This window comes from Odocoileus virginianus, chromosome 23 (assembly GCF_023699985.2).
Source record: "Odocoileus virginianus isolate 20LAN1187 ecotype Illinois chromosome 23, Ovbor_1.2, whole genome shotgun sequence".
Lineage (NCBI taxonomy): Eukaryota > Metazoa > Chordata > Mammalia > Artiodactyla > Cervidae > Odocoileus > Odocoileus virginianus.
The window spans coordinates 49,447,147-49,469,174 of record NC_069696.1 but is presented as its reverse complement, the minus strand read 5'-3'; the positions used below and the strand labels follow the sequence as shown (position 1 = coordinate 49,469,174).

General features: G+C 38.4%; 1 protein-coding gene across 1 annotated transcript; it reads right to left on the bottom strand.

Moving 5' to 3' along the window:
• Positions 1-6,553: 6,553 nt before the first annotated feature.
• Positions 6,554-21,758, bottom strand: DEPDC4 (DEP domain containing 4). The gene is given in 8 exon segments (XM_070453074.1): positions 6,554-6,882; positions 6,969-7,108; positions 8,250-8,306; positions 9,845-10,014; positions 13,221-13,290; positions 13,293-13,402; positions 17,548-17,572; positions 21,629-21,758. Coding segments are annotated over 8 exon segments (912 nt in total). The 3' UTR covers positions 6,554-6,672.
• Between the last annotated feature and the right edge of the window lie 270 nt (positions 21,759-22,028).

Below are 22,028 nucleotides of genomic sequence, written 5' to 3'. Positions count from 1 at the left end.
AATTCTCTACCTGATTCACACGCAACATTAAAATGGAGACTCATAAGGAGACGATCCCCTGCGCCCTGCGTAATGATGAGGGTTGGGCTGCATGTTTCCACTTCTTTCCTGTCTAGAATCACCCTCTCAGCTCTTCCACTGGAGGTATACTAATTTCCTCCCCAATTCAAAATAACCATATACATGAGGACAGTTAACATCTTCTAATGTCAGAATCATCCTGCTTTGTTTTTGGTTTTCTTTTAAAGCCACAGGAATTTAGAATTCATCTAGCTAATGCTCTTATTTTAACGTAACACTTTAACAATTACATCAACAGTTTATCCACAAAGTAAAAGCAAAATTTGGAAAATAGATAAATATAGGTCATTGAGGGCCTTAAGTGTATTCTCTGAAGACAAAATAAAAAATGATTCTCTAACCCAGTGGTTCTTAATGTGCTTCACTTATAATTCCCTTGGAGAATCTGGTGGAAAGCTATGAATCTTCTTCCTAGAAAAATAAGCACATACACAAAGTTGCATACAATCCCAGAAAGTACACTGTGCTTCAGCACCCTGAAACCTGTTCATAGACTCTTAGTTGAGAACATTGACTAAGCATTCAAATTCAACCCAACTGGTAGTTTTTACACAAAAAGATAAAACTGATGACATTAGTTATATATGTTTCAAGTGCTTAACGATACACACTTCTCTTCCCTGTGATCAAGGCATGAATTAAGACCAGAGAAGAATGTACTTTAATCTGCAACAGAGACTGAATCTTCAACCTGTGTCACATTGAGAGAATGATCCCATAAAGTAAACTAATCAAGTTAAAAACAGAGGGAGAAAAGAAAACCAAACTTGATGGACTAGAAAAGAATCAGAAGGCAAAATTATGGTTTTAGACATTCATGAATTTTAAATTTGTGGCTTTTAGTCTTCTGAAAGTCTTTTCCTTCTTAGATGATTCACAGCATTTAAGTTACAGTAGCCTGAAGGGGTAGCTTAAAAGTAGTATGTACTAAGGAAAATAAATGCTTTCTTTAGAGAACTCACATATGAAATGTTCTTTTTCTGTGGAAAAAAAAATTTGTAAGGAAATTAACTGTATCAGATCCCTGATAATAGCACCACATTTAATAAGCAGCATAGTAATTAAATGAATCAGCATACAAGAATTTAACTTACATTCTCTCTTAAAGATAAAAAACATCCTTTATAGTTTTTTAAAGATCTACTCTCTTAGCAACTTCCACATACTAAATAGAGTATTGTTAACTATAGTTGCTCTGCTATACATGACATCCCAGGACTAATGTATTTTGTGACTGGACATGTGTACCTTTTGACTCTTCCTTAACATATATTTTAAGCATTGTTACACTTAAAATGCTTATAGGCTATCCTTTCTCTGTAGTGTGGGTATTGGCAGTTTGCAAAACTACCAGAGGAGTTCTTCATATTAACAAATTATAGTTTCTTCTCCCAGAAACTTTTTTCATTTCAAAGAGATACTAGAGTTACTGTTAACCTCAAGAGCCAACTGGTGAAGATATTGGCTTGTCCTTTGTTTTGTTTTTCAAACTCCTTGTATGTCAAGCATTGGCAAGATGTGCAACCTAAAAAAAAAGTACAATTGGAAAAGCAAGTTCAAAAAAGAAGATCATGAAAATGTACCTATTCAAACTGGTGTTATGCTGGACTTTTTTCCCTCAAATATGGTAGATGACATTACTTATGTTTTCTTTGCTTCAGAGTAATACTGTTTGTTTACATGTACTCTATACTTTAACAAAACATACCTTGTCTCATTTTACATACATTGTTTGATTTTATTTCCAAAATAAGTCCATGATGTAGGAGAACCAAGGTACTACTATTCTAGTTTCAAGTGGATTACAGTGGAACTTAAGTGACATGACTCAGAAATTGAAGGTGAAGGGGAGGAAAAAGTTTTCCTTGACTTTCTTAGGGTCCCTGGCTAGGTCTGAGAAGTAAACTGATAAATACAAAGACAGGAGAAAAAGCATACAAGTGTATTTAAAAAGTTTTATGTGACATAGGAGCCTTCATAAGGAGACGAAGACTCAAAGAAGCAGACCTATGTACTTTATGCTAGGTTTCATGAAGAACTGGAGAAGGAAATGGCAAGAAGAAACCCACTTCTGTACTCGCCCTGGAAAATCCCATGGCCACAGTCCGTGGGGTTGCAAAGAGTCAGACACGACTGAGCGACTTCACTTTCCTTTCTTTGATGAAGAATACACAGTCCTGGAAGAATGTGACAAGGTAAGGTGTGAGGTAATTATAATAAACTGGGAAAAGTTAGCAAAGCCTGTTTGTTCAGATTCTTCTTGACTTCACTTTGCTTTGGAAGATAAGGTAATCCTTTGCTCCCAGTGTAGAGAGGGCGTCTTTCACATGAAGGTGTTACAGCCTATTTCAGGGAGACATGGCAAGAGGGGACTAGATCAGAGCAACCCTCCTGCTTCTGCCATTTTCTCAAACGCTTTCAGCTTAAAATATTCAATGTCATGTGCCATGTTTGGGGGTAGTGTGTCCTGAACCCCCATCAGAAGCATGTACAAAACGTGAACAAAGAATTGCATGAGTGTGAGCAGTCTTTCATGGCTCTGAGCTGTCTTAGCGTGTGCAGTCAACTAAGCCTCTCTATGCTGATCTACAGATGGGGACACCTGAGTCTCCAGACACAGCAAAGCAATTCTCAATCATGGTAACTTCTGAAACCCTACAGCCTATTAATATTAGGTTTTGTGGGGGGTTTTTTGTTTTGTTTTGTTTTTTCTATTTTCACTATAGTGGTCTTTGCTTAAACACACATGGTGACACCCTGGAATAACATTGCCTCTGAAAACTTAAAATCCTACACCTAACTCTCTGTTCACAATCTACTGCCATTCAAATAATATAATAATAGCTTACAGTAAATGTTTACATATATCTGACCTTTTGTACTTTTTCTCACTAAATCTTCAATGTTCTAAGGTGTAGAGTTGTTGGCATTATAATTATTAGCCCTGCCTTACCAATTAAGAAACAGAAACTTGGGCCACATGGCTGAGCTAGGGTCTCAACCTGGGATTGCCCCACTCCCAGGGTTTGAAGTCTCTATACTATACCATACTGCCTTTAGCCCTGTCACAACTCACATCAATCTCAGAACATGAAGACCTGTCATGCCGTTTTTCTTTGTTCATCATCTTTTTTCCATCCTGAGTCAGACATGTATCTGATCATCTGAACCACCTTCTCAGTCAGTTGATTTTAAATGTTTCTGATATCAAATATTTATCCTTGTCTTTATAATCAAGACAGCACAGGTAAAGCTCTATAATAGGAAAAAGCTTGGCTTGTTTGAGATTTCCTATTATAAATACCCCCATCTGGAAGCAGCAATGAGATACAGAAAGTATTTACCTTTTTAGAAGAAAGGTAATCAAACAGGGCTGCCAAAAAGAACTGGAGAAGAAATTACTCTAGAGATATTAAAAAATAACCTTAATGTAACCACCTTTTTTAGCATTATACATTTATTACATATTCACCCTTGGTTCCCTTCCAACTTATGTGACTGTAGCAGTCACTCAATGATATAGAAGGAATAAGTCTGAGTCAATACCTGATATGGCATCTGGATCTTCTCCATGCAGAAGCTACTTAAGTTTCTTACTAACCAGATCCAATAAAGTAACTGGTGTCTACATAAAAACAGATATTTTCAAGTTTTTAATATGAATTTTTCTAGCCAGTAATCTAATATAGGGGGCTTCCCTGGTGGCTCAGATGATAAAGAATCAGCCTGCAATGCAAGAGACCCGGGTTTGATCCTTGAGTCGGGAAGATCCCCTGGAGAAGGGAATGGCAAAAAAATCTGTTTTTTTGACCAATGCATAGGGGAAGAGGATTACAGATGGGGAAAGGGGGCGGGTAGCAGAAGGCCTCTGAATTATAAAGGGTATATAAATACTTGAAATATTTTTAGAATTCTTAAAATTCTATTTTCTACTTCCACATATGTGGTATATCTGAAACTAGGTTAACCAATCATTAGCAGTGTTCTACAATAATAAAGATTATTTGTACTTCCATAACAGCACTGGTCTAGATAATCTTGCACTGTTATCATATGATCTATATGTAAATAGTAGCTCTAAAATACATAATAACATCATTCTCTTAAAATAGATATATACTCCTTTTCCAGTCTTAGTTATTACACAAAGGAAATCCCAGACTACAACATGTATCTGGGGAAAATAATTCCTCAGCTAACATCATTACAGAGGGTAGACCTACCAACGTTGAGCCTCATATTCACATAGCTCCTTCAATTTGAGCCACAAGGTAGGTATCTTTCCATTAGCTTCTATTGTCCTGAAAATTTACAAACATGAAGCCATCCCCATCAATTCATTCTGTCATGCAACAAAAATTTAGTGATTTCTATGTGCCAGGACAGTTCTAGGTGATAAATAAGCATATCAAATCTGAACTCATGGAATTTGCATTCTCAGATGTGACAGCACATGAGATAAAGACAATTTCAAAAATCAGCAAATATATGATTTCAGATAGTGATAAGTGCCATTAAGAAAGCATAAACCGGGATACAAAGCTAGAGTGAAGAAGATGGGTAGCTATCTTAGGTAGCAAAGATAGAAAGATAACCCTCTTAGTTACTGAGAGGCTATCATTTTGAGCAGAGGCCTGAAGTGATGTGAAAACAGTGAGGCCATAAAAAGACTGGAGAGAAAATGTCCCAGACATACCCAAGACAGCATAGGTAAAACCCTGTAACAGGGAAAAGCTTGGCTTGCTTGAGATCCCGTATAAATACAAATACCCCCATCTCAATTTCCCTGAAATACTTCATCCCCTAATCTGCAGAAACCAGTCCTTGGAGTCCCTTCCTGCTTCCTGAATTCCACACCAGCACATCCTCCAGCCCACGTCAAGTTCCTTCTCCTTTTCAGTCCTGCTACAAAGTGTGAACCAGTATCTTTCTTTATGACATTGCTAGTTCTGGCATGAGGGGGAGGCAAAAAATCCTTTCTAACTTCTCAATCACATGTGGGAAAGAGAAGAATTCATTTACCTAGAGGAGGAGGCAGAGTGAGAAAGAAGAAAGTGGAGATGCTAAGTGGTAAGGAAGAGGAGGAGAGAAACATTCTTTCTAAATTCCTGGTTGGATCTTTCTATAAGCAAGGAATAAACATGAATTTTGGCTTAGTGGCTGTAGAATTAAACATTTATGTAACCACTACCCTAATCTCTATTTATTATATTTTATGATAGAAAATGAGGAGCAGAGTAACAACTGATTTTTAAATGAGCTTTAGAATATATTTCATTCAAAAGTCATAAAAGAGGGACCGCTTCTATTATATGTACTTAGTACCACATTTTTCTCTGAAATAATGGAAAAGAAACTTCAGTTAAGGGTGAGAGAACTGCTACAAAATTCAAACCAATGTGTTTCTAATGACATGAGATAAATTTTTTACACACAAAAAATTGAGAAGGGAACAATTTTTTTAAAAAATATATCCACACTCCCCCAAACTCTCCTCCCATCCAGGTGAGAAGGAAATACTTCTTTATAAATACTTTGGAGAAATAATGCCACTAAAAGTACCAGTGCCTGGAACTAAAATATAGTAGTGAGGTTAAAAGGTAATCTTTTTTCTTATGTTAGGAAAAAAAATCTTTTTCTAAGATCTTTTTCAAAATGTATCAGGAATTTGACAATGTCTCACTAGCTCTTGCTACTCCTTTGTTTCAAGTCGCCATATTTCTCGCCCAGATTGTGACAATAGCCTCCTAAAAGATTTTTCTGCTTCTTTCCTTCCCCCTTTATAATCTGTCCACAACACAAAAGCCAGTTATCTTCATAAATGTCAGTCATATGTGTTGTGTCAGTCAGCACTGTTGTGCTCAAAACCTCTCATGATTCCCCACTTTATTCCAAGGACAGGCAAGGTCTCTCCAATTGTCTACAAGGGCCACCTCCTCTCTGACCTCATCTCACAGTACTCTCTCCTCTGCTCCCTGCTTCCTTGCTCTTGTTCCTCAGCACCCAGGCAAGCATCACCTCCAAGGCCTCTGCTCTAGGAACCATTTTTTCTGCCCCAAACCAACCCCCTCAACCCTCATGGCCATTTAGTTGATGCTCCTCGTTCCACTCTCTGCTCTAATCTCACTTTCTCAGTGAGCCCAGTTTTGGCCACACCATTTAATACCATAAGCTCCTACTAACCCCCACCCTAGCACCTCAAAATTCCCTTAAACTACTCTTTTTTCTTTTCTATTGCGTTTGTTGCTTTCGATCAAACTATATGATGACAACTTACTGCATGTGTTTTTTATTTTTGTCTGTGCCACGCAGCCTGTGGAATCCTGTTTCCCCGACCAGGGATCGAACCTGGGTCCCTGAAGCAAAAGTGATAAAGGGCCTGCATCTTTGTGTTTTGTTTGCTAATGTATTCCAAGTACCTAAGACAGTGTCTGGCACATAGTAATGCACCAGAAATAGGTTGAAGAAATTAATCAATATACTTGTAAATATCAGCTAAATACCAAGGTTGTTTTGAATCTGCTTCCTTCTCTTTAGTGGGTGTGGGAAGAGCATTCCTTCAATCTTTGCCCATTATAGGTACTCAGTAAATCACTTATTAAGTGCATGCTTTGATTTTCCATCTGACACAAATAGCTTAGCACTAAGTGTATCCAGGCACAATGCCAGACATACCTTGAAGAGCTCATAGTGGAGCTCCAGTAGGAACAGGACTAGTTGTCCTGCCTGTACTTTTAATAATGACTTGGATTGCAGAACTGCTTTGGCAAGAGTTTTCAGGACCACCATTTTGTTATCAAACTGTAAACAGGAAGATTCATTAGCTTGAATTGGTTTTAAATGAAATAAATAGAAGGTTTTAAAACTGTTGTTGCAATTTTTTTCACCTTTTTTTGTAATTTGTTGGCATTAGCTTCTGATGCAATTGCCGTGAAAGTAAGTAGCCACCGTAATTCTTCTCTAACGTTGGACAACAATCTTAGATATAGCAGTGTGGCTTCAAGTGCTGCTGTTCTTTTTTCATTTTATGTTACATGGGTTTACAAAGAAGACGAAGCAAGGGGAAAAAATAAATGCAGATTATAGTACTTAACAGTCAATTAAAATGCTGTGATGCTGTATTTGGTTTGCAGATTCATTTTTACATTTGGAAAGCTTTTATTATAAAATATTTCAAGCATATAGGAAATTATCTATATAATATGCCAAACACATGCATAATTATATCCAGCACTGTCAAACATTAATTTCTCTTTTTTTTGGCTACATGACACAGCCTGTGGGATCTTAGTTCCCCGACCAGGAATCAAACCTGCATCCTCTGCACTGGACCACCAGAGAAGTCCCCTTAATTTGTTTTTAATGTGAAATTATATGGCCACCTACATAGCTAAAAAAAGACGTAATGTGTCATTTAGTTTTTATTTTACTAAAAGGTCATCAAATTAGTACATCAGAAATTAATATTTACAGACACCTCAATTCTCTAGTCCTGTGAAAGTGAAAAGTGAAAGTGGCTCAGTCATGTCCAACTCTTTGCAACTGTATATTCCATGGAAGTCTCCAGGCCAGAATACTGGAGTGGGTAGCCTTTCCCTTCTCCAGGGGATCTTCCCAATCCCAGGAATCCCCTCTCTAGTCCTGTAGTCTATCAAAATATTTCTTAGAGTGTCCCTATGATAGAATTACCTTAGATCTTATCCCTATACTACATTATTACATTTGACATTACAATTTACATGACAGGCAAAAAGTAGTGAAAAAAAGTGAAAAAAGAACTGTATGAGGGAATTTGCTGGTGATCTAGTTGTTAGGACTCGGTGCTTTCACTGACAGGTCCCTTGGTGTTGTCTGTGGTGGGGGAACTAAGATTCCATACGCCATGGTCTTTAGCCAAAAAACAAAAAAATACTCCATGAAGTAATTTGACACCATAGAAAAAATATTAAAATGCAACATTCAGGGAATTCCATGGTGGTCCAATGGTTAGGAATCCTTGCTTCCACTGCAGGGGGGCATGGGTTCAATCCCTTCTTGGGGAACTAAGAGCCTACCTGCTTCAGAGCACAGCCAAAAAAAGCAATACTCACATAACACATGTAATCTCCCGCAACTCAATCCTCAGGCTTTATTATTATGCAACAAACTGAAGTTTAAACATCTCTTAACTAAACGTTCAAAAATTCCTGAATAAATACCAATACACTCATCAGTTAATAAGCAGCCTCTCTCCTAATTTGGAAAACTCAGCAGTGGCCACAGGACTGGAAAAGGTCCATTTTCATTCCAATGCCAAAGAAAGGCAATGCCAAAGAATGCTCAAACTACTGCACAATTGCACTCATCTCACACGCTAGTAAAGTCATACTCAAAATTCTCTAAGCCAGGCTTCAGCAATACGTGAACCGTGAATTTCCAGATGTTCAAGCTAGTTTTAGAAAATGCAGAGGAACCAGAGATCAAATTGCCAATATCTGCTGGATCATTGAAAAAGCAAGAGAGTTCCAGAAAAACATCTATTTCTGCTGTATTGACTATGCCAAAGCCTTTGACTGTGTGGATCACAATAAACTGTGGAAAATTCTGAAAGAGATGGGAATACCAGACCACCTGACCTGCCTCTTAAGAAACCTGTATGCAGGTTAGGAAGCAACAGTTAGAACTGGACATGGAACAACAGACTGGTTCCAAATGGGAAAAGGAGTATGTCAAGGCTGTATATTGTCACCTTGCTTACTTAACTTATATGCAGAGTATATCATAAGAAATGCTGGGGTGGAGGAAGCACAAGCTGGAATCAAGATTGCTGGGAGAAATATCAATAACCTCAGATATGCAGAGGACACCATCCTTATAGCAGAAAGTGAAGAAGAACTAAAGAGCCTCTTGATGAAAGCGAAAGAGGAGAGTGAAAAAGTTGGCTTAAAGCTCAACATTCAGAAAACTAAGATCGTGGCATCCAGTCCCATCACTTCATGGCAAATAGATGGGGAAACAGTGGAAACAGTGGCTGACTATTTTTGGGGGCTCCAAAATTACTGCAGATGGTGATTGCAGCCATGAAATTAAAAGATGCTTACTCCTTGGAAGGAAAGTTATGACCAACCTAGACAGCATATTAAAAAGCAGAGATCTTACTTTGTCAACAAAGGTCTGCCTAGTCAAGGCTATGGTTTTTCCAGTGGTCATGTATGGATGTGAGAGTTGGACTATAAAGAAAGCTGAGTGCCAAAGAATTGATGCTTTTGAACTGTGGTGTTGGAGAAGACGCTTGAGAGTCACTTGGACTGCAAGGAGATCCAACTAGTCCATCCTAAAGGGATCAGTCCTGGGTGTTCATTGGAAGGACTGATGTTGAAGCTGAAACTCCAGTACTTTGTCCACCTGATGCGAAGAGCTGACTCATTGGAAAAGACCCTGATGCTGAGAAAGATTGAGGGTAGGAGGAGAAGAGGTTGACAGAGGATGAGATAGTTGGATGGCATCACCGACTCAATGGACATGAGTTTGGGTGGACTCCTGGAGTTGGTGTGCCAGGTCAGTTTTCATTCCAATGCCAAAGAAAGGCAATACCAAAGAATGCTCAAACTACTGCACAATTGCATTCATCTCCCATGCTAGTAAAGTAATGCTCAAAATTCTCTAAGCCAGGCTTCAGCAGTATGTGAACCGTGAACTTCCACATGTTCACACAGCCTGGCATGCTGTGGTTCATGGCGTTGCAAAGAGTCGGTCACGACTGATCAATTGAAATGAACTGAACTGAACTCCTGATTATAATATTTTATTATGACATCAAAGAGTAACTTCTTCTGTGTATTCAGTTTTGTCTCTTCATTTCTGTGTTGTACTAACTCCTGGCCAACAGTAACTATTAACTGACCAGGGAAATATTCCAAGCATTCAATTGCTGCATTAAGCCAGTTATCAATCCTGGAGATAAAAAACAAAATAAATCAATGGTTGACATTTCCATTTAATTACCTAAAACATTGTTTGATAAAGCATAATGAAATTTAGCTTATAATTAACAATCTAAGAAAAAACAACTAGAAAATCTTTTCAGTAATTTTTGCTGGATGACTGAGTAAATGAGAAGGAATAGATTTTTCCTTACTAGATACCACCATACTTTTTTCTACCTTGACTTTCAGGGAATTATAATATCTGGGGCCACTGTTTCATTATTTGTTCTACCTGTGTTAGATTTTGTAGAGAAGAGTTCATCTATACTGTTCTATTCCATTGGTGGGTCCTCTCTCATTTCCTGCTCTGATCATTAGGTGCATAGGGTTGCATTATTATTTGAAAATAAGATACTAAATGCTTTCCCATCAAGATGCACTGTTTAAATCCCACTGCACACTCTTTCCCCCCTTTTTTTTTCCCAACTCCAATAGATAAGAAATTTAGGGGACTTCAGTGATGGTCCAGTGGCTAAGATTCTTCACTTGCAATGCAGGCGGGACTGCTTTTGATCCCTGGTCAGGGAGCTAGATCCCACATGCTGCAACTAAAGATCCTGCATGCTGCAAGAAATATCAAACATCCCTTGTGCGACAACTAAGATCCTGCACAGCCATATGTATGTATTTAAAAGCCTCTGAATTCAGTATTTCTTTATAAAATAAAAGAAATTTAAGATTCTTTCACTCCTCCCTCCCTTCAGTGATGACTTTGGAAGGCCTATAATTCCCCCTTCCCCTCATCTGCCACCTTCCCAACCCCAGATTTTGCTGAGATAGATTAGTATTTATTATAATTTCCCTTAACACTATGTACCTTCTTTGTTGACGTCATATTTAGCACTTAACACTTTGTACATTCTCACACAGTTTTACCTTATCAACTTGGAATTTATGTGTGTATGTGTGTCTATATGCATGCATGTATGTTTGTACCCATACATGTATGTTTCTATGCATGCACATATGTGGGTACAAAATTAGGGAGAAGAGAAAATAGAATACACAGACCAAAGTTCATTGCTTACCAATATTTCCTTCCTCTTTACCTGTCTCCATCTTGGGGTTCTGGCTATTTTTTTGTAAATGCATTAAAATGTATCTTTGAACATTTTCTTAGGATGGGGTTCTTAAGTGATTCTTGCTATGAATTCTGGATGATCCTGAAATATCTTTCCTTCTTCTCTTCACTTCCTTTTCCTTCCTTCCTTCTCTTCCTTCCTCTCTACCCCCCAGGTAAATGGAACATATTGCTTAAATGTGTAGCTCATTATTTTTCGGCTCCTAGTGTTGCAGGTGAAAAGATTAAGGGCAGTGGATTGTATTTTTCTTGCAGGTAACCTACCCTTTCTGCCTAGAAGCTCATAAAGGCTGACTGGCTGCTGTCTGGTTCCTGCAGAGGCTTCTAAAGAAATCATGTTTCTTCGTTGGTGTCCCCATACTCTCTCTGACTCAGGGGCTGGGGAAGTTTCAGCCACTTGTTGGGTCGTTCTTGGCCTATTGTAAATATTAGGAGCAAGCGTGTCATGTGCAAGGGGCTTCCCCGGTAGTACTAGTGGTAAAGAGACTGCCTGCCAGTGGGGGCGACATAAAAGACACAAGTTTGATCCCTGGGTCAGGAAGATCGCCTGGAGGAGGGCACGGCAGCCCACTCCAATATTCTTGCCAGGAGAATCCCTTGGACAGAGAAGACTGGTGGCCTATGGTCCATAGCGTCACAAAGAGCCGGACACAACTGAAGTGACTTAGCACACACACATATGCATGCATGTCATGTGCAAACAGGACCATGGTTGATTAAGATGGTTCACAGGTCTCTGATCACCAAGCTCTTCCTAGGATCTGAAGCTTTCTGGTTCCCAGGTCTGAAGTCTGATGTTCTTTTCTTGTTTGACCCACGTGGGAGAAAGCATCATATCAGTTCTCTCTGCCTGAAGTACCCAAGGTCATATACCTATGGTTCCTAGCAACTGGTTTACCAGGAGTGACAAATACCTTGGAGTTGGGAGTGAAAGAGAAGGGACCTCATTCAGGTTACAGGGGTCCTCGAACATCTCCACAAATGAGGCTGCTTTTATGATAGGCCTTATTTCATTGTACTGTAATGCTTTGTTTCATGAACATCTCCCCTACTAAACTGTGGCTTCTTTTAAAGCAGGGATGAATAAACCAGTAAAAACCATCATGGTTGTTATTTTATGGTTATAAAATGTAAATAATAGAACTGTGGAAAAACACTCAGGGCTGGTGCAGGGAAAGAAGATTGACAAATCATGACTGACCTGAAATGAATGAAACCACTAAGATATCCAGTCATCTTCTCACAGGTCATAACCAGGGACTTTCTATTTTAGATCAAAGGAGAATTCAGTGATTAATTTCTAAATCAAAGATGGTGTTTGCTTATATATACAAATATGTTCTCATACATTTAAAGAAGCAAGGGCAAAAGATGTGAAAGAACATTTTACTTATAAATTGACAATAAAAATGGTCACTTAAAACTAAGATCATGGCATCCGGTCCCATCATTTCATGGCAGATAGATAGGAAAACAGTGGAAACAGTGGCTGACTTTATTTTTCTGGGCTCCAAAATCACTGCAGATGGTGACTGCAGCCATGAAATTAAAAGACACTTACTCCTTGGAAGGAAAGTTATGACCAACCTAGACAACATATTAAAAAGCAGAGACATTACTTTGCCAACAAAGATCCGTCTGGTCAAGGCTATGTTTTTTCCAGTGGTCATGTATGGCTGTGAGAGCTGGACTATAAAGAAAGTTGAGCGCCAAAGAACTGATGCTTTTGAACTGTGGTGTTGGAGAAGACTCTTGAGAGTCCCTTGGACTGCAAGGAGATCCAACCAGTCCATCCTAAAGGAGGTCAGTCCTGGGTGTTCATTGGAGGGACTGATGCTGAAGCTGAAACTCCAATACTTTGTCCACCTGATGCGAAGAGCTGACTCATTTGAAAAGACCCTGATGCTGGGAAAGATTGAGAGCAGGAGGAGAAGAGGACAACAGAGGATAAGATTGTTGGATGGCATCACCAATTCGATGGACATGGGTTTGTGTGGACTCCGGGAGTTGGTGATGGACAGGGAGGCCTGGCATGCTGCAGTTCATGGAGTTGCAAAGAGTCAGACATGACTGAGTGACTGAACTGAACTGACTCAGGTAGACGTAAGTTTGGAATCACCTCTCTGTCTAGGCAAGTGTTAGCGATAACAAGATCTTCCTCTCTAATTGAAGAATTTGTGTTTTAACTAGAGTTTCCAAAATACTTTCCAAGAATGGAAGGTGAATCAACTGAAGAATACATAACAATATTTGTTGTTTCCAACATCTTCCACAGCTTAGAAAGAAAAATAATACAACTATTGGACTAATAAATAAGATACACACATTCAACCAGTATTATAAAATTCTATAATACAATACAGAAGTATTAACATAATATAATGGATGAATTTAATGCTGGATAATTAAATTGGTTAAATTACAGTTTTTCTTTTCAAGATTGACCTTTAAATATACATCAGGGTTATGAGTCATATTACTTTTATTTTCTGGTTATGTTAATTATAAAGTGATATTATCTAGCTTTTAAGGGGTATTATCAATAGGTTAATTTCAGATATAAAAAGCTATTGGTCCTGCTTATAAATTATTTTGCACATCTGAGAGAATGAGATTACTAATTATTTACAATTTTATTCAAAGCAGGGATAGTTGTAGTTAAATTGTTTTTAAATTCAAATATAGTATTAGGTTAATTTTAACTTGGGTTTCTGGTCATTTATGTTAAGAGTTAATAAAGTTTTTTTTTTATTCTAAGCATTGGATCATCATTCATGTTTTTCTTTAAACGAAAGAAAATTACAGAAGCTAAAGCTACAGTGAATCTCTTGCAGAGCTTTACTGCCAATCATCGTTGTTCAGTCACTAAGTTGTGTCTGACTCTTTGCGACCCCATGGTTGCCCTCTGTTCTTCCCAGTAACATATTGGACATCTCCCAACCTGGGGGATTCATCTTCCAGTGCCATATCTTTTTACCTTTTCATACTATTCATGGGGTTCTTGTGGCAAGAATACTGGGGTGGCTTGCCTTTTCCTCCTCCACTGGACCATGTTTTGTCAGAACTCTTCATTATGACCTGTCCATCCTGAACAGCTCTGCATGGCATGGCTCATAGCTTCATTGAATTATGCAAGCCCCTTCGCCATGACAAGGCTGTTATCTATAAAGGGGTACTGCCAATAGCCTATGCATTAAATCTGGATCATGGCCAAGATTTCTCTGGTTATTTTGAATACAGTATTTTGAATAGAATTAACCTGTTTAAAAATGGGAAATTTCATATAAAATTCTCGGTTTCTAGCTTCTCTTTAAAAGTATCATAAGATCGCATAACACAGGGCTTGAATTAATGCCTGACCAAAGTTAGCTGATATAAGTTAGTGGCTACCCTCTTTGCACTGACATGTCATTTCCAGCTCACCACAAACCCCACCACTTCCTACTGTACCCCAAACAGTGAAGTTGACTGTCAGCTACCATTTTCATGATATCATGCTATTGGTTTTGCTACAGTAGAAATTAATTTCCCTAGAGTTATATCTCTGTCTTAAGCAGGAAAAGGAAAAACAGCCAATGGGGCCATTGCTTGGCAAATTCCATTGACAGAGGAGCCTGGCGGAGTTGCAAAAGAATCAGACACAACTTAGAGACTAAACAACAAGGGCCTTGCATTTCAAGCAAAATGACAGTATATATTTTCCCTACACGTATGAACATGAAATACTCACACGCTCTCTGATTTGTCTGGCTCCTAAAGGTATCTGAGTTTGCTACTGCTGAGTTACTGACCAAAAATAAATCAACAATCTTTTAGTAAAGACCTAAGATCATTTGTTATTATTCAGTCTGTAAGTCGTGTCTGACACTTTGCAACCCCATGAACTATAGCACGCCAGGCTTCCCTGTCCTTCACTATCTCCCAGAGTTTGCTCAAACTCATGTCCACTGAATCAGTGATGCCATTCAACCATCTCATCTTCTGTTGCCACCTTCTCCTCTTGCCTTCAATCTTTCCCAGTATCAGGGTCTTTTCCAGTGAGTCACCTTTTCGCATCAGGTGGCCAAAGTATTGGCACTTCAGCTTCAGCAACTGTCCTTCCAGTGAATACTCAAGGTTTGATTTCCTTTAGAATGGACTGGTTTGATCTCCTTGCTCTCAAGACTCTCAAGAGTCTTCTCCAGCACCACAGTTTGAAAGTATTAATTTGTCAGTGCTCAGCCTTCTTTATGATGCAACTCTCACATCCATACATGACTACTGGAAAAACCATAGTTTTGACTAGATGGACCTTTGTCAGCAAAATGATGTCTCTGCTTTTTAGTATACTGTCTGGGTTTGTCATAGCTATTCTTCCAAGGAGCAAGCATCTTTTAATTTCGTGGCTATAGTCACTGTCCGCATTGATTTTGGAGCCCAAAAGAATGAAAACTGACACTGTTTCCACAATTTCCCCATCTACTTACCATGAAGTGATAGGATCTTAGTTTTTTTGAACGTTGAGTTTCAAGCCAGCTTTTTCACTCTCCTCTTTTCTCTTCATCAAGAGGCTCTTTAGTTCCTCTTCACTTTTTGCCACTAAAGTGGTATCATCTGCATATCTCAGGTTGTTGATATTTCTTCTGGCAATCTTGAGTCCAGCTTATGATTCATTCAGCCCAGCATTTCACATGATGTACTCTGCATGTAAGTTAAGTAAGCAGGGTGACAATATACAGCCTTGACATACTCCTTTCCCAATTTTGAACCAGTCTGATGTTCCGTGTCTAGTTCTAACTGCTGCTTCTTGTCCTGCATACAGGTTTCTCAGGGAAAAAATAGCCTCTAATCAATCAGTCCATATTTGTTAATACCAACCTTTGGGCATAGCACTGAATTAAGTGCTAGAAAAAGATATATATAATGACCTTTCAGCAGCCATCCATAGGTGAGGAGAAAAGGATAGCCACACATGAAATGGATGAAGGCAAATTTTATCAATCACCAAGAAGCGTGAATAGATTCTTACAAATAAATCCCAAAGTAGAAAAAAGACTATTCGGCAATAGCATCAAGACAGAATATTCATTTACTCAACAAACATTTTGAGACCTATTTTGTATTAGACACTGTTCTAGGTTCCGGGGACATAGTGGTAACCAAAACAGGCAAAATTCTTGCCTTAATGGAGCTTATAGTCTACGGGGAAGAGGGAGGCAGACAATAAATAACAAAAAGTGAAGTATCTCTGTGTCAGTTTGTAGTTAGTTCGCTGGAGAGAAATGAAGGAAAAAAGGAGATCAGACTACACTATGGAATTAGTGTTGTGATTTTAAATAAGATGTGTGGGAATTATTATTAGGAAGATGATATTTGAGTCAAGACCCGAAGGAGAGGGAGCAGAGAAATGTGCATGTCTAGATATACTAGCCAAGTGCAGAGCTGATAAACAGAATAGTTAGTGCCATATGAGGAAATTAAGACTCAAGAAGGACATTGTGGCAACACATACAGTCACCACCTTATTCTTTTTCTTTTTTTCCATTTATTTTTATTAGTTGGAGGCTAATTACTTTACAATATTGTAGTGGTTTTTGTCATACATTGACAGGAATTAGCCATGGATTTACATGTATTCCCCATCCCGGTCCCCTCTCCCACCTCCCTCTCCACCCGATCCCTCTGGGTCTTCCCAGTGCACCAGGCCCGAGCACTTGTCTCATGCATCCAACCTGGGCTGGTGATCTGTTTCACCCTTGATAATATACATGTTTCAATGCTGTTCTCTCGAAACATCCCAAGCTCGCTTTACCACCGTATTCTTAATGGAGCATTTCTTATCCAATCATCTCTGTGCTGGGTGAAGGGGATACAAGGGGACATACTTTGCATTTGAAGAGCATACAGTCCATCCAGCATTTAGGATGGCCTAAACACACATATATACACATATATGTATAGATGAGTGTATGTGTGTAAATAAAAAGAAAATTTTTGTAAAATGAGGAGGCAATATATGAGCCATTCAGTCACTAAATGTTACATACCAACAGCTAAGCTCTGGGCCATTCAACGGGGACTACAACGGTGACCAAAGATGAGGTCTTTCCCTAAGCACCTCCCACTCCAGTAGGAAATAAAGACAAGTCAACAGGCAGTTTCATTCAGTGTATAAATGTTTTGGTGGGAGAAGTACAGTGTGTTCAGTAGGAATCACACTTCGCGTTGGCTGAGGAAACCTTTGTACAATGTATTCTTCTGGAAGTCAAGTAAAGCTGATGAATAGTGGAATTGCTCTAGCGGATCTGGACATTCCCCTCAAGGGAGAGGGAAAGTGCCTACCTCTTTAGAATCCCTAGCATTTCTAAAACATATTTCAAAAATATCAGTGTATTAGCTTCAAAATGTTAGCCATTATATATTTTTTTATATTTCTAATACATTTTACAGGTGTTATCAGAAACACCTGTAAAAAATAAACAAATCTCAGCAAAGAAACACACCTCACCTGTAAAAAATAAACAAATCTCAGCAAAGATTCACCTTGACTCTATTAGTCACACAAATGCGAATTTGCAAGAAGCCTGCAGTCCTGGCTTTATCACTGCTAGCAGAATTTTCGACTCAATTCAAATGAAGTAGGTTTCTCAGTTTTTTGGGGAATTAAGGAATGACCTTTTTCAAAAACAAAGAAAAGAAGAACTCGATACTTTTATTTCTTGGCTGACATTTATACAGGAATATTGCCAACTGAATACCTTTAACCAACCATATTTTTCCAAATAGAAAGTAGCTTAGATTTTCTTGTGGGCCAGTTAATTATTTAATTTTATAAAACCAGACAGTTTTAATGTGTTAATACATCTGAGGGGGTGTTTTTGTGCTTGAGGATCACAGAATAGTCAGATTTCAGTGGATAATAACAAAATCTCCAACCGTGCCTGATTTATTAGAATTTAGAGAAACTTCCAAATGCATTTTTCCAAAAATTTTGGTACGAAAATTTTTTAAAAGTGAATTTTTTTCACTCATTAGATATAAGAACAGTCAATTTTAAAGTTAGTTCTCTTTTGCAAACTCTTTTACAAAACAAACAAAAAAAAACAATAAAAAACCTACTTTAGTGGATTTAGTAGATTTAAGACTTTCAAAGATAAAGAGACTTGTTATTAGTAACTTATGAAAGAGTACCTCTCTCAAAACTGTGTTTTATTAGAAAGAACAACTAAAATAGGTTGTTTCTCTATTTTGAAGGCTGACACGTTCAGTTGGTACAAAGAGCAAACACACCAACTACACATATTTCAACTGTACCCATTTAATAGTTTACAATACTTTGTTGCAGCAACAATGATAAGACACTGGGTAAAAGTATGGAAATCTAGGTGTGAGTCCTTTTTAAAAACTTATTTATTTCACTGTGTCGAGTCTTAGTTACAGCACACCAGATCTTCTGGCGCAGCATGCAGCCCACAGGCTTAGTTCCTCCAAGGCATGTGGGATCCTAGTTCCCCGACAAGGGATTGAACCCCCACCCCTCAACCACTGAACCACCAGGGAAGTCCCCGAGTCTGAGTCTTGATGCCATTCGTTAACTGCGGAAAATTCGCAAGTTATCTAAATTTTCTGAGTCTCAGTTTCCTTGTCTGTAAAATAAATAGTCTAAACAAAAGTAAAGTAGAGGTTCCCAGACTTGGCTGATTTTTGTTTTAACATGAAGTCTCCTTTTTTAGGGGATTCCCTGGCAGTTCAGTGGTCAGAACTCAGAATTTTACTGCCGTGAAAGTGAAAGTCGCTCAGTTGTGTCCGACTTTTTGCATGGATAGTCCATGGAATTCTCCAGGCCAAAATACTGGAGTAGGTAGCCGTTCCCTTCTCCAGGAAATCTTCCCAACCCAGGGATTGAACCCAGGTCTCCCACACTGCAGGTGGATTCTTTACCAGCTGAGTTACCAGGTAAGCCATGACCCAGGTTCAATCCCTTGTAGGAGAATTAAGATCCCAGAAGATACACAGCACAGCCAAGAAAATCTCCTTTTTTAAAATGCAAAACTTAATAATTATTGTTTTGCAACAATGTTTAAAATATCTGGCTAAACACAAAAGTGTTAAAACCAAAGATATTTCTATTTTCACCTAACATTTTTTGTTAAATATGTTATTCATAGAATAGTATATAAATGCATGTGAATCATTTAAAGTATTTGGGAGACAAATGCAAGAAAAAGGAGAGGCATAATCCCTATTTTCCTTTTTAGAAAATTAATGTCTGTAAAACTGAAAAAGCATGAAGCAGCAGTAGAAGCATGACGTTTAGAGACATGAGATATTTATAACATACATGAGTTACAATGTGGAGAATTGTAAATGGTTGTCTTTGGAGAGGGGCAAATGCATGAGAGGAGAAGGGTAGGAAATTATTTTTTTGGTGAGAAAATCTGTAGGACTACTTTAATGTTTTATATTATGTTTATGTATAACAAAGATAAAAAAATAAAAATGTCTTTCCCTTACCTTGTCTTTTTTATTTATCCTTTTGAGTCTGTTTCCCCAACTATAAAATGAAAGTTCTATCCTCACATTTCAGGCCTATTATTAAATTATAGATAACAAATATAAAATGCATTAACAAGTTACTTGGCCCAGAGAAAGGCCCAACAAATGAAAATTACTTTTATAAGCATCTTCACTGATAAATTATATCCATCTTTAGTTAGGAATTTCTTTTTTGTTTTTGTTTAGTCACTAAGCTGTGTCTGATTCTTTCTGACCCCATGGACTGCAGCTCGTCAGGCTTCCCTGTTCTTCACTATCTCCTGGAGTTTGCTCAAACTCATGTCCACTGAATTGGTGAGGCTATCTAACTATCGCATCCTCTGTCATCCCCTTCTTCAGCTGCCTCAATCTTTCCCAGCATCAGGGTCTTTCAAATGTGTCAACTCTGTATCAGGTGGCCAAAGGATTGAAGCTTCAGCTTCAGCGTCAGTAATTCCAAAGAATATTCAAGGTTGATGTACTTTAGGATTGACTGGTTTGATCTCCGTGCTGTCCAGTGGACTCTTGAGAGTTCTCCAGCACCACAACTTGAAAGCATCAAGGCTTCAGCACTCAGCCTTCTTACGGTCCAACTCTGAACATCCATACATGAAAACCATAGCTTTGACTGTACAGACCTTTGTCAGCCAGGTGATGTCTCTGTTTTTCAATACGTTATTTAGGTTTGTCATAGATTTCCTTCCAAAAAGCAAGTGTTCTTTCATTTCATGGCTTGAGTTACCATCCACAGTGATTTTGGAGCCCAAGAAAATGAAATCTGTCAATTTCCACTTTTTCCCCATCTATTTGCCATGAAGTGATGGGACCTGATGCCATGATCTTTGGTTTTTGAATGTCGAGTTTTAAGCCAGCGTTTTCACTCCTCTTTCACCTTCATCAAGAGGCTCTTTAGCTCCTCTTCACTTTCTGCCATTAGGGTGGTGTCATGTGCATATCTGAGGTTACTGATATTAATGCTTCTTGACCTGCATACAGGTTTCTCCAGAGACAGATAAGGTATCCTATATCCTCATGGGAAAATGATGAGACAAGTTTTTCTTTTTCACTCATAATAGGTAAAAATCAAATTTTTGCTGGCTCTTCTTTTTCAGCCTGTCCTCTAAATATTAATCTTTCTCAGAGTTTTCTTCTAGTTCCTCTTCTCTTCTCATTTGCACCCTTTCTTCGGGCACCATGCATTTCTCTTCTCACACTTATCCTAGTTATTGTTGATAACTTTTGCTCCTCCAGTGTGCAAATCATGCTTGTTTTGCTTCTGTCATGGTTTGACCACAGGCAGTATAGTATGTAACCATTAATGAATTGTGATTGCATCCCTCCTAACTGCCCTGAGCATGGGGCTCTTCTTTCCACTCTTAAGTGGCATTATAAGGACAAAACCACAAGTAGATGAAGTATTGGGGAAGGAAAGACAAATTCCTCGATGGCTAATAAAAAAAATCCACCTGCAGTGCAGAAGACGCGGGTTCAATCACTGGGTTGGGAAGGTTCCCCAAATGAGATGATGGCAACCTACTGCAGTGTTCTTGCCTGGAGAATCCCATGGACAGAAGAGCTTGGTGGGGCTACAGTCTATAGTGTCGCAATGAGTTGGACACGACTGAGAAACTGGACATACAGGGCATTTTCAAAGCTGTGGAACTATTCTGTATGATACTATAATGGCGGGACAGTCATCAGACATCTGTCAAAACCCACAAAATATACACCACCAAGAATGCACACTACTGTAAATCATGGGCTTTGAGTGATAATGATGTATCAGTGTAGGTGCATGGATTACAGCAAATAACCACTCTGGTGTAGGGTTTTGATCGGGGGGGAGGCTGTGTATATATGTGAATTCCCTGCACTTTTTGTTCAATTTTTCTGTGAACCTAACACTGTTCTAAAAAAGTAAGGTCTATTTTAAAAAGTCAGTTCTTCCTTAAAAGTTCTCAAAAGAACTAATGGAAACTGAAATTACCTTTTGAAAGTGGGAGAACAGGTTTGTCAACTGTGATGCTTAGAGGTAAAGCCAGAGACCCACTCGTTGTGTCAATAAGTTCCTCAATTCTTTCCTCACCAATCTCTTGGGCTAGAGGATTTGAAATCATTTCATCTTCTGGTCAGTTGAAAGAAACAATATGTGAATTTCTCTATTATATATAGGACCAATATTTCAAATATGCATTTAAATTTATTAAAACTTACTTATCCATTTCCTATTTTCAAAAACATGTCAGGCAGCTTACCATAAAAGATACAAGTAATAAATTTATTAGATAATAGAATATCACCAAAAGAGGATGTTAGGATTGTAAATAAACAGAAAAATACATATGTTAATTCTAAGGTTATCATGGTTTCTATAACAGAGTAGAAAA